The 14,413-nt window shown below is 37.5% G+C and overlaps 1 protein-coding gene across 1 annotated transcript; it reads right to left on the bottom strand.

Annotated features, from left to right (window-relative positions):
* Window positions 1-4,156: 4,156 nt before the first annotated feature.
* On the bottom strand, window positions 4,157-10,788 carry cnga4 (cyclic nucleotide gated channel subunit alpha 4). Its single transcript, XM_058390884.1, has 7 exons — window positions 10,676-10,788; window positions 7,486-7,587; window positions 7,149-7,255; window positions 5,846-6,515; window positions 5,601-5,760; window positions 5,341-5,506; window positions 4,157-4,695 (listed from the first exon to the last, which is right to left on the bottom strand). Exons 1-7 carry the CDS (start codon window positions 10,786-10,788, stop codon window positions 4,157-4,159), a joined length of 1,857 nt encoding a protein of 618 aa, XP_058246867.1.
* Window positions 10,789-14,413: the final 3,625 nt, after the last annotated feature.

The raw sequence follows: 14,413 nt of genomic DNA, 5'->3' as shown, positions 1-14,413 counted from the left end.
AAACCAAGCACACCATGAAATCAGCAAGAATTGGTCTGCATGTAGGCCAGATTCATAGAGAGCTATTTTAAGCAACAATCTAGTTGCTAGAATGATTATGTGGGGATTAATAATAATAATAATAATAATAATAATAATAATAATAATAATAATAATAATAGTATTTTTTAAAAATCTGCCATTTAACAACAGATAGCACAATCAATATTCTTTATATTTTTATACAATTATTCATTTGTAATTACATTATTAATTTCTAATTAAATTTGTATATATAATTTGTGATACTGTGACATGCATTGCAATGAGTTTGCTGAGGTTAATACTGCATTACTCTTCATGCCCCAGAGTATGCTGTTAGTCTACATAATAAGATGTAGAAGATTTGATGAAAGATTGATATTAAACTCAAGTTGCATGTTTGTGTAAAGCAAGATTCTATGTGCTTGCATTTAGACTGTGTTTGCCATTCTAAATACATAAAGTGGTAGCATTATATACACCAGGAAAATTTTTTCGAGTTTTGTATAGCCTATTGCCTATAACATTTATGATATATTTAGATTAGAGATCATTTCTATCTTTCTATCTCTATGTTTCAGGGTTTGACCTGTTGCTAGGTAACGCAGGGTCACATCTGGGATCTAAATCACAATGTCTCTTTCTCTCCGAGTTAGTCTCTCTTACACTGCTGTTATGGAAGGGATGGACTGTAATTTATTAGCTTGATACAGGAGCGGGCAGCATTATACAGAGCAGCGGCTCTAGGCAGAGCTCGTTTGGAATCCTCACCCGATCCTATTTCCGCTGCATTCCTCCTGCCATTTCTGAGACATTCTTCTTTAAATTGACAATCTGAGGCTCCACGCCGACCACCTGAGCCAGCTCTCTGCATATTCAGTTGGGAGCAAAGACATGGCAAGCAGAAATATCTTAGGAACACTGCCATACCACTTCATCTAACGTCTGTCAGGATAGATCTTGTTCCTGTCATGTACAAGTGCAGTTGCTGCTTTCATAAAAACTAATATGATAACTTTTTCACACATCTAAAGTTTCTTTCTGTGGAAATCTGCCTGTCTTGCTACCAAGTGATTCTAATCACACTGTTATTTTTTTAATGGCAAGGCTCATCTGCTTGGATGTTATGATCTCATATAATCAGTCATCAAGTGCAGCATGGTCAGCATTCAGTCTAACACATACACACTGAGAACAAGAGCAAGACTGCAATATGCGCAGTAATTTCGTTTATAAACACACAATTCAGAACAGATGGGCTTTTTTGAGCAGATTGTTGTAATATGCGAAGGGGTGCAGCTCATATTGGAGAATTCCCACACCTGCCCCATTTGCTCTCAAATCTCACTTTAACTTACAATCACAACAGAATATTTTGATTTAGATGTTTCCTTTTCTAGTTTTCAACAATATTTGATTCATCCATCACCAATGCTGCTATAATGAGAGAAGTTTCCGACGGAACTTACTGGGGTTTCCAGTAAAGACTTAAAAAACAATCCAGGGGCATGTGTCAAAGGTGGAAACTGTACAGGAAGTAGGAAATAGGAAAATAGGATACAAATAGGAAAAAAACAGTATGTTTACTCTATCGTAGGCTAGTTCATACAATAAAGTAATGACTCAGATTAAAATTAATGCTAAATAAAATACAATCACACCCACATTTCAGCTAAAATGGCCAAAGGGAGCCGTAAAATGGGACTCTGTGTTAACCCCATGGCTATTAAATCGCCATCTGCTACTCTTGCCATGGCCCAGCCGCCATGACAAGCCACGTGAACCCGCTGTCCAATTAAGCACAGAAAATGGACATAATCCGTGACCGATTCTGATTGGATGGTGACATAAATTATTGAAATAAGCTCAGGCGACAGCCGAATCCCTTTGGACCACTGAAGCTGACACCTTGAGAATTGGCTCAATGCATGAGAAATGACTCAGCTGAGATTTACAAACAGAGACGTCAATAATTACTTCAGCCTTTTCACTTAAGTATAAAATATAGTGAATACCCAGTCAATCTTTGGCAGTCGGTAACATCTGGTAAGGATTTCCACTAGATGCTGGAGCATGGTTGTGGGGATTTGTGTTCTTTCAGCTACAAGAGCATTAGTGAGATCAGGTACTGATATTGGATGAGGAGGTTTGGGGTTCAGTCATTGTTCATTTCAGATGTGTTCAATGAGGTTGAGGTCAGGGCTTTGTGCAGGTTATTTAAGTTCTTCCACACCAACCTTGTCAAACAGAAAAATCCCAATGCTCCAGCATACAGAGACATCTTATACAAGATATTCCAACTTTGTAGCAACAGCTTGGGGAAGAACCCCATACGTGTGTGACTGTCAGGTGTACATTTGGCCATATAGTGTATATAAATAAATAAAATTTTGTTGCCTAAATTAAGTAAGTAAAGACTACCTTTACCAGCTAAAATAAATGTATCAAATATTTTAATGACATTTTAATATTTTCTTTGGCTTAAATAATGGATTTAATTCAAGATAATAGTTGCTTGATTCAAGTAATTTAAAAGAATTTAAAGAACAACCTCTTTCAAAAATGCTGACATACACACACTGTCCACTTTAATAGGAACACATGTACACATGCTCATTTATACAGTTATACAATCAGTCAATATCATGCATATATAAGTCAGTCATGTCACTTAATCTAATCTAATGTTTAATCAAACATCAGAATGGACAAAAACATTATTTCTGTGACTTTAACAGTGCCATGACTGTTGGTGCCAGATGGGTTGGTTTAAGTATTTCAGAAACTGCTGATCTCCTTTTCCCCCTTTTTTGCTGATTTTCTGCTGATTTTCACACACAACAGTTTTTAGAGTTTATACAGAATAGTTCAAAAACGGGTGGAGCTGAATAAGATTGAATGATATTTATGCTCATTGAGCCTACCCCTTTTCCCATCAATATACACAAAGCTTTACCCCCAAAACTTGCAAATAGTGGTTCAACTAGAGATACCATTAGCAAGAACTGTCATGACATTATATTGAATTGCACTCAGACATTCTACAGGAGTGTAGAATATTTATGGGGGCAGTGGTAGCTCAAGTGGTTAAGGCTCTGCATTGTTGACTGGAAGATTGGGGTTCAAGCCCCAGCACCTCCAAACTGCCACTGTTGGGCACTTGAGCAAGGCTCCCAACTCACCCTGCTCCAGGGGCACTGCATCATGGCTGACCCTGTGCTCTGACCCCAACCCCCAATGATGGGATATGTGAAACAGGAATTTCACTGTGCAGTAATGTATATGTGACAAATAAAGACAACTTAGCTGTTTGAAATTCAAGTTACAGCAAACATCCACCACCCCAGATAATGATTCAAGATGATGTGAAGTGGGTACTTGACAATAAAATGACTGGCAAGAGGCTAATCCAAGTACAAACAAAAAATCCAGGTTTCCACACTGGATTTTTTTTCAGCTTCATAATACATTTTTGAATAGTTTCTACATAGTTTTTTCAAATTATTCATGCTAGTAAGTATCTCTGTTAAGCTTAATATATCAGGGGTTTGAAGAGAATTCTACATAATCAAGAAAAAAAAAGTAATAAATTAAGAAATTAAGTTAATTAGGTCTTTATATTGTATTAATCTAACATACATACATACATAGTCCAAGCACATAAAGTGGCTTTGGGAGTTTGTCTTTGCGCACACACACACACACACACACACACACATTGGACAGGTTACTCTGAATGAATTATCATATATCATATATACATTATCATTATAAGCAATGGAGTGCCAAATCACGTTATCTCAACTGTAGTTACTCAAGAGGGAATTATCTGTAAGATGACTTGAATGTTACTGCCTGTGCTCTCATGCTCATCTGCTGCCATCTTGTGTTGAACTGAGGTAGCTGCATTCGGCATGATGAAGTTTTGTAGCTGAACTGTTTTGCTTGATCTGTATAACATAATATAAGCATTCTATGGATCTCAGCAGAGGGAATGTCAGTTTACTTGTGGGACATACAGCTTTTCTAATCTTTTGATTTGGAATTATCTGGTGAAATAGCCTGTAAATAATGTATATATTTTATCTTGATTCTCTCTTCCTGTCTTAATACACTGCCTGCCTTTCCTTTATCCTCACTTCTGTTTTACTTCTTTTCCCTCATCCTTATCTTCCTCCCCTCCATCCCCCTCACCCCTCTCTCCTTGTGGTGCCTCTTCTTGCTCTCCCTCTCCCTCTCCCTCTCCCTCTCCCTCACCATCTCCAATCTCCCTCTTTCTCTCAGCCTCATCTTCAGTTTCGCTCCCGGCCCCCTCAGCCACAATGCCCTCCCAGCCATCAGTCTGCAGTTCCAGCTGCTCCACTCGATTCATCATCTTGCGGACACTAGACTCCAGTTCAACCATCAACCGTGCTAACTTGGTCTGTAATGTCTCCAGGCTAGACTCGATGCGCACCACTTTGTCCTCCATCTTTTCCTTTTCCTCTTCTCCTTCATCTGAAATCTCTAGCATTCCCATCTTAGTAAGGATCTGCCGCCCCTTTTCCTCCAAAAGGCGCTTGGCAGCTGGAAACTCGGACAGTGTGTCTGTCAGGTCCTCCTTGGACAGGCTGAAAAGGTCTGAGTAACCAATGCTGCGGATGTTGGCTGTGCGTCGATTACCTGATTTGTTGCCTAAGTGGTGTAAAATGGAACAATGTCAAAGGACATAATATGATTTGCTATTAATCAAATGAATTATCTACAGTGCCTTGCAAAAGTATTCACCCCCTGTGAACTTTTCCACATTTTGTAGTGCTAGAACCTGCACATGAGATGGGCTTCCTTCTTTAAATGATATATACCACTAATTTATTGTTGTTCTTACTGTTATACACTCAAAGAGCACTTTATTAGGAACACCCGTGCACCTACTCATTCATGCAATTAATAAATAAATATTTTTTTGCTCCTGGAATTTTCACACACAACAGTCTCTACAATTTACTTAGAATGGTGACAATTGTGGTGAGCAGGAAAACAACTCAGAATGCACAACACATAAAACATTCTGCATGAATTGTGTGAGGCAATCATGTCAACATGGGCCAGAATCACAAAGGAATGTTTCCATCTTGTGGAATCCAGGCCATGAGGAATTGAGGCTGTTTAAAAAGCAAAGGAGACCCTATTCAGTGTTAGTACAGTGTTCCTATTAAAGTGCTTTGGTTGTTGTAAAATTCTTTTATTGGTTAAGTTTCATCTTGCATCCAACAACTATAATGCTGTTGTAAAAACACTGCACATGCACATGTTTGTCATATCAGTAGATGTTCCTACCTTTTATGTTGAGAATGCTGATCTCTCCAAAGAAGTTGCTATCACCCAGTACAGCAAACTGGGTGACCCCATCATCTGCCACCACAGCCAGCTTCCCCTCTTTAATGATATACATCTCATGCCCTACATCACCTTTCCTACACACATACTCTCCAGGACTGTAGACCTATGCAAATGTACACAAAAGTTAAAAGCATTGTAATACACAGCAGCATTATTTTAGCTTCAAACCTCTTTTACGGTGAGCTTTAAATTTTGACCTGTGGGGTGAGCTTGAGCACCAGCTGTTCCAGCAGGCTGCTCTCACAGTTTTGGAAGATGGTAACCTTGGATAGAGTGGGTAGGTGCACGCTCACAGCAATGGCTGTCTGTAGTGTGACTGGGAGCTGCTGGAGGATTTCATTCTCCCGGGTGATCTTTCTGTTTCAGAGCAGAGTTAAATGGCTACCAAAGCTGTTCTATTGTACAAAATGATATGTATATACTGTGTAACTGAATGACTCACTTGTTGATATGGAGATGTTGGTACCAGTCATTGACACGTTTGTGTAGCGTTTTGCTGATTCTCCGGCTGCGCAAGTAGCTCTTTACCAACTCATGATTAGGGAAGAAGACATTGTCCCGGTCACGCAGGTTCATTATTACATTCCCTACGCTTCCCACCACAGAGGCAAAAACCAGCACAGCAATTAAAAGGTCAGCAATCATGAAGAGAAACTCTTCCTCACGAGTTGGCTGAGGGGTGTCTCCCACTGTGGTGAGGATCAGAGTGGAAAACCAGAAGGAGTAGAAGTACTGACGGCGTGTGGAATTAAACTCACTGTCTGTGATGTCAGGGTAGACCCACTCATCATCTCCAAAGCCAATATGTTTTGAGAGGGCAAAATAGAGGCATGCATTCCAGTGGATGAGGATAAAGATGAGGATCATTAGTTTGGATATGCGGAATATATTGGGGTACGCAGTACGTGTCTCCATGCGGTCCAAGGCCTCAGAGAGGCGAGGTGAGCGAAGGAACCTGTTGATCCGCACTACAGGAGTTTTGAAAAAATTATTCAGATACAGCAGATCAGTAGGCAGCTGGGACAGCACATCCAAGAAGAACTGAGAGGAGTTCAGGTAGCGTTTTTTTAGCCGAGACATATCTCGCACTAGGCTGCCTTGCTCCAAAAATCCTGTGGACAACAGAGGAGAGAAATACATAAACTACCCATTTGAGTTCTGTCTTTCAGAACTCTTGCTAGCTATAGTTCACTTTCATTACTTGTTCCAACACACCTATTTTACTTGGTAATTTGGTGATGTGTTAAATTTGGTGAGTTATGTCCAAGAAAACAGGTGTAATACCAGGGACTCAAACACTAGTATTAAAAACTTATTCTTTTAGGACAGAAAACATTAAAGTTTGATAAGACAGCAGTTGATTTGTATGTGAATGTTGATAATTAATAAATGGCTATCTCAATTTAAATATTAGCAACATTCATCAATTTTCTGTAGTGCTTATCATACAAACCCTGGTCCCTGGGAGCCTAGAGCCCAGAGGACTTGGGCCCAATGTGAAGGACACCCTGGATGAGGTGCCAGCCAATAATGGGGTACAATTATGCTCCATTAAAGATACCGCTTACACACAATTTTACACACAATTTAGAGATGCCCATGAGCCTACCACACGTCTTTGGACTAGGTAGGAAAACTGGGGTACCCAGAGGACACCTGAAATCCATACCCCAGAGGCGCTAACCACTAAACTATCATGCCCCTGAAAGTAATTTTAAATAACAAAACTGAAATTATACACTTACCAGTGCGGACCTTGACGAATATGTCAGCCACATACACCAGATCTGAGATGTAGTCTAAGGTGTACCAAACGGCCTGTAATTGCTGGTCAGCTTCATAAAAACAGACCCTTAAATAATGTCAACAAAGGCTGAAGTTAATTCTGAGCATAGTAAGACCTCAGCCTACATGTAGCTATATCTGACATGGTTTCTTCACCTTTACTGAATAAATCTTAATATCATAAAAAGTACTTGCTTGTTGTTTGCAGCTAAGCTGTTTGTTATTCAAGTATCAGTATGTTATTATGTTTTAGTTAGACTTCTGTTCTGTCTTAATTAGCATCATAAAACCTCCTACCTGAGGATAATAACAACCCAGTTGTAGATAATGGGAAAGATCATGACCTGCAACCAGCCATAATAAAACTCTTCAGAGGGATCAATTACCCACTCCTTCCAGCTGAGTGAGACAAAAAGAAAGAGATTGTAGTGTGTTGCTGGGGTTATGTGATGTGATAGGTTGGGATGCTAGCAACCTATAACTTTTATTATCAAACACATTCTTGTTTATAAAAGTGTCAGGAATAATACTTTTAGTTCTGAAAGCAGTTAATTTGTTTGTGTTTTAAAATATTCACCTTTTTATGAATGTCAGCTATAGTGGACACTAGGACCATCTTGTACTTGTCATACATATACTTAATGACTCAATGTTCCAATATAATTTATTCAGTCCTAGTAATTAGGCACTATTAATATTGTAGTGAACTGTTCTAAGCACATATACACTATTCACACTATTCACTACAGCCAGTGATAAAGTGTTAAATATCAGTGCGAAATATAATTTATCTGTGAGATATGAAGATCCAAGTGATATCATCAAATATGGAAATTGGCTAAGATCGCAAAGTTTGTACTTATGTGTGTGGTCAGTAGGAGACCAAATGTACATCACAGCTATAACAAATAGATTTAATTATTATTCCTATTACCTTTTGCTGTTTCTTGTTTTTTTCCATCATAATACAGTATATTCACAGTGCTACCTGGAGTCTTATTCAATACTTTTCCCAGTACATTGACAATAAAATATTGGAAAAAATTGGCATCATTTATAAAACAAAGTAGAGGAGTGTTTCTAAATACTACCCCACAAGAAATCCCAGAATTAAAATGTTTTGGGCAAAAAACAAAAAGTGTCGGTTATAAACAGCAAAATGACAAGGGATAGGTTTTTCAAGCTGAGAAGCTCACTGAAATTGTCAGTGATCTCGCAGTAACAGAGGAAACAAAGAAGGCAGACATTCTTTTGAAAGTCTGGACATTAATTGACCACATGAGGCAAGGCTCAGACATATATAATGATTATGCATTTAAATTTAATAAAAGATATACTATCATCCTTGCAATAACCAGCAAGTGAAACAATCCAGAATCATATTTTTTGGTTTGTTTTTAGGTTACATTTATTTTTTGGATTAATATCACTGTACAGGCATAATCTGTTCTTTTTTTTTTATTTGATCAGTTTGGCTGTCATTTCTTACTACAATGATCATGTGTTACTACAGTGGACACGTAAAATAAAAAAGAAATCTAAATTGTAGATTTTTTTTTACCTAAAAAGGTAGGAAAACTCACAAAACAAAATATAGTTGACACTTTTTTCCTTGGGTCTCAGGAGATTAAAACACAAAACTATGTACTATATATTGGTAACAGTACATTACTGTAAAAACACCACTACAAATTTCAGGGAAGTACAAGTATACTGAAGTTGATTTATAAATACAAATCTGACTCAAGTTTCCAGTCAAAATAATGTACTCAACTGAATGTAAAAAAAAAAAAAAAAAAAGTTTGCTACTTTTATATACAGGCATGTGAAAAAATTAGGACACCCCATTGAATATTCAGTTCTTTATTAAAATGTCAACATGTCAATTTCTGATCTTGTTTTAATTTGTACCTGTAGATGAAAGTGATGTAATTGCATGTAAACAACAAAATATCACTTGGTTTTCACTTATTAAACAAGATAAATCAACAACAATTAGCATTTAACCTGAGGAAAAAGTTAGGACATCCTATGCCCTAATACCTAGTGTTTCCCCCATTGGCTGAAATAACTTCAATGAGATGTTTCTTGTAGCCATCTACCAGTTTCTGACATCAACTGGAAGAAAGTTTCCCCCACTTTTCAACGCAGAATTCTTTCAGCTGTGTGATGTTTGGGGGGTTTATTGCATACACAGTCTGTTTCAAATCACCCCACGGGATCTCAACAGGATTTAGATCTGGGCTTTGACTTGGCCATTCCAGAATACTCTATTATTTTTTTTTTACTTTTCAGCCAGTCCTTGGTGGATTTACTGATATGTTGTGGATCACTGTCATGTTGCAAGGTTCAGTTTTGCTTCAGCTTCAATTTATTTTAGTTTTTTTCAGTTTTTTTAGGGTTTCTGGAGACGTCTTTAAGCATCTTGCGGTCTGCTCTTGGGGTGAATTTGCTTGGATGGCCTGACCTGGCCATGTTGGCAGTTGTTTTAAATGTTTGCAACTTGTAAATAATTTTCTGGAAAATGGAATAACTGATTTACAAATTCTTTTGAGCTCTTTTTATATTCCTTACCAGAATAATAAGCATCAACAATCTTCTTTCTGAAGGCCTCAGAGAGCTCTTTGGATCTCACCATGGTGAGACCTCTCACTTCATCAATTAAGAGCAAACCAGGCTAAATGTCTGAGGTTTAAATAAGGCAACCCTTCTTCAAAATACTCTGGTACAATGTTCTAATAATTTGCACCTCATGTAATACACCTGGAGGTAATTTTATCCATTTTAAGTACAAATAAATGTGGGGGTGTCCTTACTTTTTTCTCACAAGAATTTGGATTGCTTACAATTTCATTTTACAGATCATTAAAAAAAAAGACTTTTCTCTGGTTTTATTTGTTTAGTTATATTACTTGAACCTTTCAATATTGTTAAAATGAAGATCAAATACCCATATGTTTAGCTATGTTAAATAAAACACAAGCTTTCTTGGGGTGTCCTAATTTTTTCACATGACTGTATACTCAACTATTAAAATGTAAATGGTTTAACTGCTAAAATTAATCCAGTATAAATATAGACCTTTACTACTTGTCTAAAACAGTTTATCTGATTTTATGTGTTAAAGCAACTACACTGTTTATTATTAGCTGGTATTTATTATTATTGCCTACCCAGTTATTTTAGCTACTAGATTCACTGATAGTACTCTAACAACTGAATTTGATGGAATATGTGTTTTAAGTAATCGTTTATGTTTACATAGGATCACATTCCTGAATATTGCAAGAAAAAAGTATCTGTTTGAAATATCTCAGTAACTGGAACTAGTGCTGCCTAGCTCTGCTTTAAATTTCTGTCTATTTTTTATATTTATACAGTTACATAAATATATATATATATATATATATATATATATATATATATATATATATATATATATATGTATATATGTGGATGTATGTAAATTTATTAAAGAAACACTCACTTCACTTTTGTTTTCTGTTCCTTCTTCTCTTCTTTCTGCCCTTCTGCTTTTCCTGCTTGTGCTTCACCATTTTGTGTGCGATGCAAACTAATAAGTTTAGTCCAGCGATTCATTGTAGCTTTTACAGTATATTACTACTAGTAGTCAGTAACTGGGCATGATCCTCCAGTCTTTATTTTAGTGGAAAAACAGTAAAATAGTTAAATTATTTCCTTGCACATTTCCTCATGTTTGTCTGTGTGTTTGTGTGTGTCTGATCCTATGTATTGTTTGGCCTCATAACCCTGTCTTCATAGTAACAAGCAGCTCAGCCTGTGTAGTGCAGGAGGAAGGTGATGCTGGTTGCTGCAGTGACATCTCCCTGGAGGGACTCGCAGGTACGAGGTGCCTTACTGACATAGTAAAAATGGCCAAAAACTCACAGGAGGTAACCCCAGCAGGTTAACAAAAAGATCTGAAATAATTAATGACTTGAAATGCTTACCTTGTTTTTACATTTATATTATTGTATGTTGAGTTTAAATTGAGCTGCAGATAGTTTCAGGAGAAATGCATTTATGCAGAAACAGTTGTTTTGTGTGTGATTTAATAGGCTAAGGACATAGGAATAGTGTAAGATTAACAACACAGTTACAGTGGACATAGATTGATCAATCAATAAACAGATAGATAAAAAATAAATGTACAAGGCACATGAATAAGCTGTGTAGTGCAATGCAATGCACCACACTCGTCTTTTTGCTGAGAATAAGAATGACCTGACAAGGCATACCCTGGTGCAGTGCAGTTGTGTCTTTCTGTCATTTAAGGAACTATTTTACTAGTAGAAAATTTTCCCCTTTCACCCTCAAGTCCATTCAAATTATAATCATCTTACCCTTGTTTACAGCACCCATCTCAGCTTGAATAGAATGACATGCAGAGAAATATCTCGTTGTTCTTCCTGTCGTGCTCATCTTCACCAGGTGGCAGCATGCTTATCAATTTATGGAAATCACAGAAATAAAGTAGGACAGTGAAAAATACAGACAGGCAGGATATGTAACAAATGTACAACAACAACTAGATAATTAAAGGACATCCATTTTATAATGCAAAATTTTTTGGTAATTTATAATTTTATATAATAAATTTTAGAGCAAAGGGTTTCCAGAAAAATGTTAAAAGATGGTTTTTACTTTGTTGAATAAAAACTTAAGAAAAAAAAAAGGTTGCACACAGTTTTTGAAGGAACCTGGCATGTATGTTGTTCCAAACATATTGAAGAATAAACCATATATCTTCTGTGGATGTAGGCTGCCTCAAATGCTTCTGTCTCTTCATGTAATCCCAGACAGACTCGATAAGTTGAGAACAGGGCTCTGTGAGGGCCAACTCATCACTTCCAGGACTCCTTGAACTTTTTTACACTGAAGATTGTTCTTAATGACATTAGCTGTATTTTTGGGGTCATTGTTCTGCTGCAGACTAACTATGGTGGAAGGGTGGATAAGTATCTGCCTGCATTTCTAAGCATCAAGGACACCATTAATCCTGACCAAATCTCTAACTCCATTTGCAGAAATGCAATCCCAAACTTGCAAAGAACCTCCACCATCCACCTTCACTGTTGCCTGCAGACACTTATTATTGTACCACTCTTGAGCTCTTTGGTGAACAACATGCCTCCTGCTACAGTCAAATATTTCAAATATTGACTCATCAGACTAGAGCACTTGCTGCTATTTTTCTGCACCCCTGTATTTATGTTTTCATGCATAGTTTTGTTGCTTAACCTTGTTTCTAGGTCAGAGGTATGGCTTTTTGGCCACATTTCTTCTATGAAGACCACTTCTGACCAGACTTCTGCAGGCAGAAGATGGGTGTCCCAGGGTCCCAGTTCTTTGCTGTTGGCACTGCTGGACATCTTTCAATGTCAAAGGAAAGTCATCATGATGCATTAAGTTTCCTTGGCCAACCACTGTGTCTAGGGTCCTCAACATTATACGCTTCTTGAACGGAACAACTTGAAATCCCAATCTGCTTTGAAATCTTTGCCTGGGAGAGACGCTGCTGATGCAGTATAAATACCTTGTGACATGTTGCTGTGCTTAGTCTTGCCATAGAGTATGACCTGCTCCATGAAACTGTCTTCCACAGCCTCACCTTAGTAGCAAAGTTTGGTTGTTCCTAAACAGCTGTTTCTGTTTCAGTTAATGACTGTGTTTAAAGCTAAATATGAAATTGATGATACACCTGACACTAATCGTACAAAATCTCTGACTTGTGCAGCAAGTGTACAAAGTGTGCATGATGCTGGTTTAAAGCCAAAGGGTAGTCACACCAAATATGGATTTGATTTAGATTTTTCTTCTGTTTGCTCACTTTTGTAAATTGATCAAAATAAACAGTTTAAAAATCTATTTTTGAAAGCATTCTTACTTTACAGCATTACTGCACTGTTTATAAATATATACCAGGAGCTCATACCAGTGAGTAAAAAAGAAACAGGTGACCATTAATTTTTTATTCAGTTCCCCTTTTACAACTTTAGTTCCTACCTGCAGTTAGTTCCTATGAACGGTGTGACTCTCTGTTTCTAGGGAGTGTTTGTAGCTAATACTTTTATCTTCTGTTGCTCATCTCATCTATTAACAGCTAATATATAGCCTGACATGTATGTAAATCAAACAACTAATTTTCACACTGATTTAATTAGTTTATTTAGTTTGTGTTTAACTAGCTTGAAGAAAATGTATACTGTAGATACACTATATTGCCCAAAGTTTTGGGACACCCCTCCAAATCATTGAATTCAGGTGTTGTTATTCAGGGTTTGTGCTTGGCCCCTTAGGAATATTATAATTATAATACTTAGGAACTATTAATTAATAACTATTAATGCTTCAGCATACCAAGACATTTTGGACAATTTCATGCTCCCAACTTTGTGGGAACAGTTTGGGGATGACCCCTTCCTGTTCCAACATGACTGCACACCAGTGCACAAAGCAAGATCCATAACACAGAGTCCTGACCTTAACCTGATAGAACACCTTTGGGATGAATTAGAGAGGAGACTGCGAGCCAAGCCAAAACTGGGACGTCTGCCTTCACATGCACAAGAATGTAATATGGAATTGGTCCAGCCTTTGCAGCTATAACAGCTTCAACTCTTCTGGGAAGGCTGTCCACAAGGTTTAGGAGTGAGTACATGGTAATTTTTGAACATTCCACTAGAAGCGCATTTGGTTGGGCACTGATGTTGGACGGGAAGGTCTGGCTTGCAATCTCCACTCTAATTCATCCCAAAGATGATCTATTGCTTTGAGGTCCACACCAAACTCGCTCACCCATGACTTTATGGACCTTGCTTTGTGCATTGGTGCGCAGTCATGTTGGAACAAGAAGGGGTCATCCCCAAACTGTTCCCACAAAGTTGGGAGCATGAAATTGTCAAAAATGTCTTGGTATGCTGAAGCATTAAGAGTTCCTTTCACTGGAACTAAGGGGCCAGACCCAACCCCTGAAAAACAACCCCTGAATTCAATGATTTGGATGGGAGTGTAGTGTATATAGATATTTGGTCTTGTGGTGAGTGGATGTATATAGTATACAACTCCCTTAGCCAATATGCTTGGGACGTATTTTTTTTAATAAAAAGCAACCAATTTTCACACGTTTTTCACTTTATTTAAATTATGCAGATTATAAAAAACGAGTTATTGTACAGAGAAAACTCAATTATTTTTTCAATAA

The sequence above is a fragment of the Hemibagrus wyckioides genome, linkage group LG06, assembly GCF_019097595.1.
Source record: "Hemibagrus wyckioides isolate EC202008001 linkage group LG06, SWU_Hwy_1.0, whole genome shotgun sequence".
Classification (NCBI taxonomy): Eukaryota; Metazoa; Chordata; class Actinopteri; order Siluriformes; family Bagridae; genus Hemibagrus; species Hemibagrus wyckioides.
This window is presented reverse-complemented; position numbering and strand designations above follow the sequence as displayed.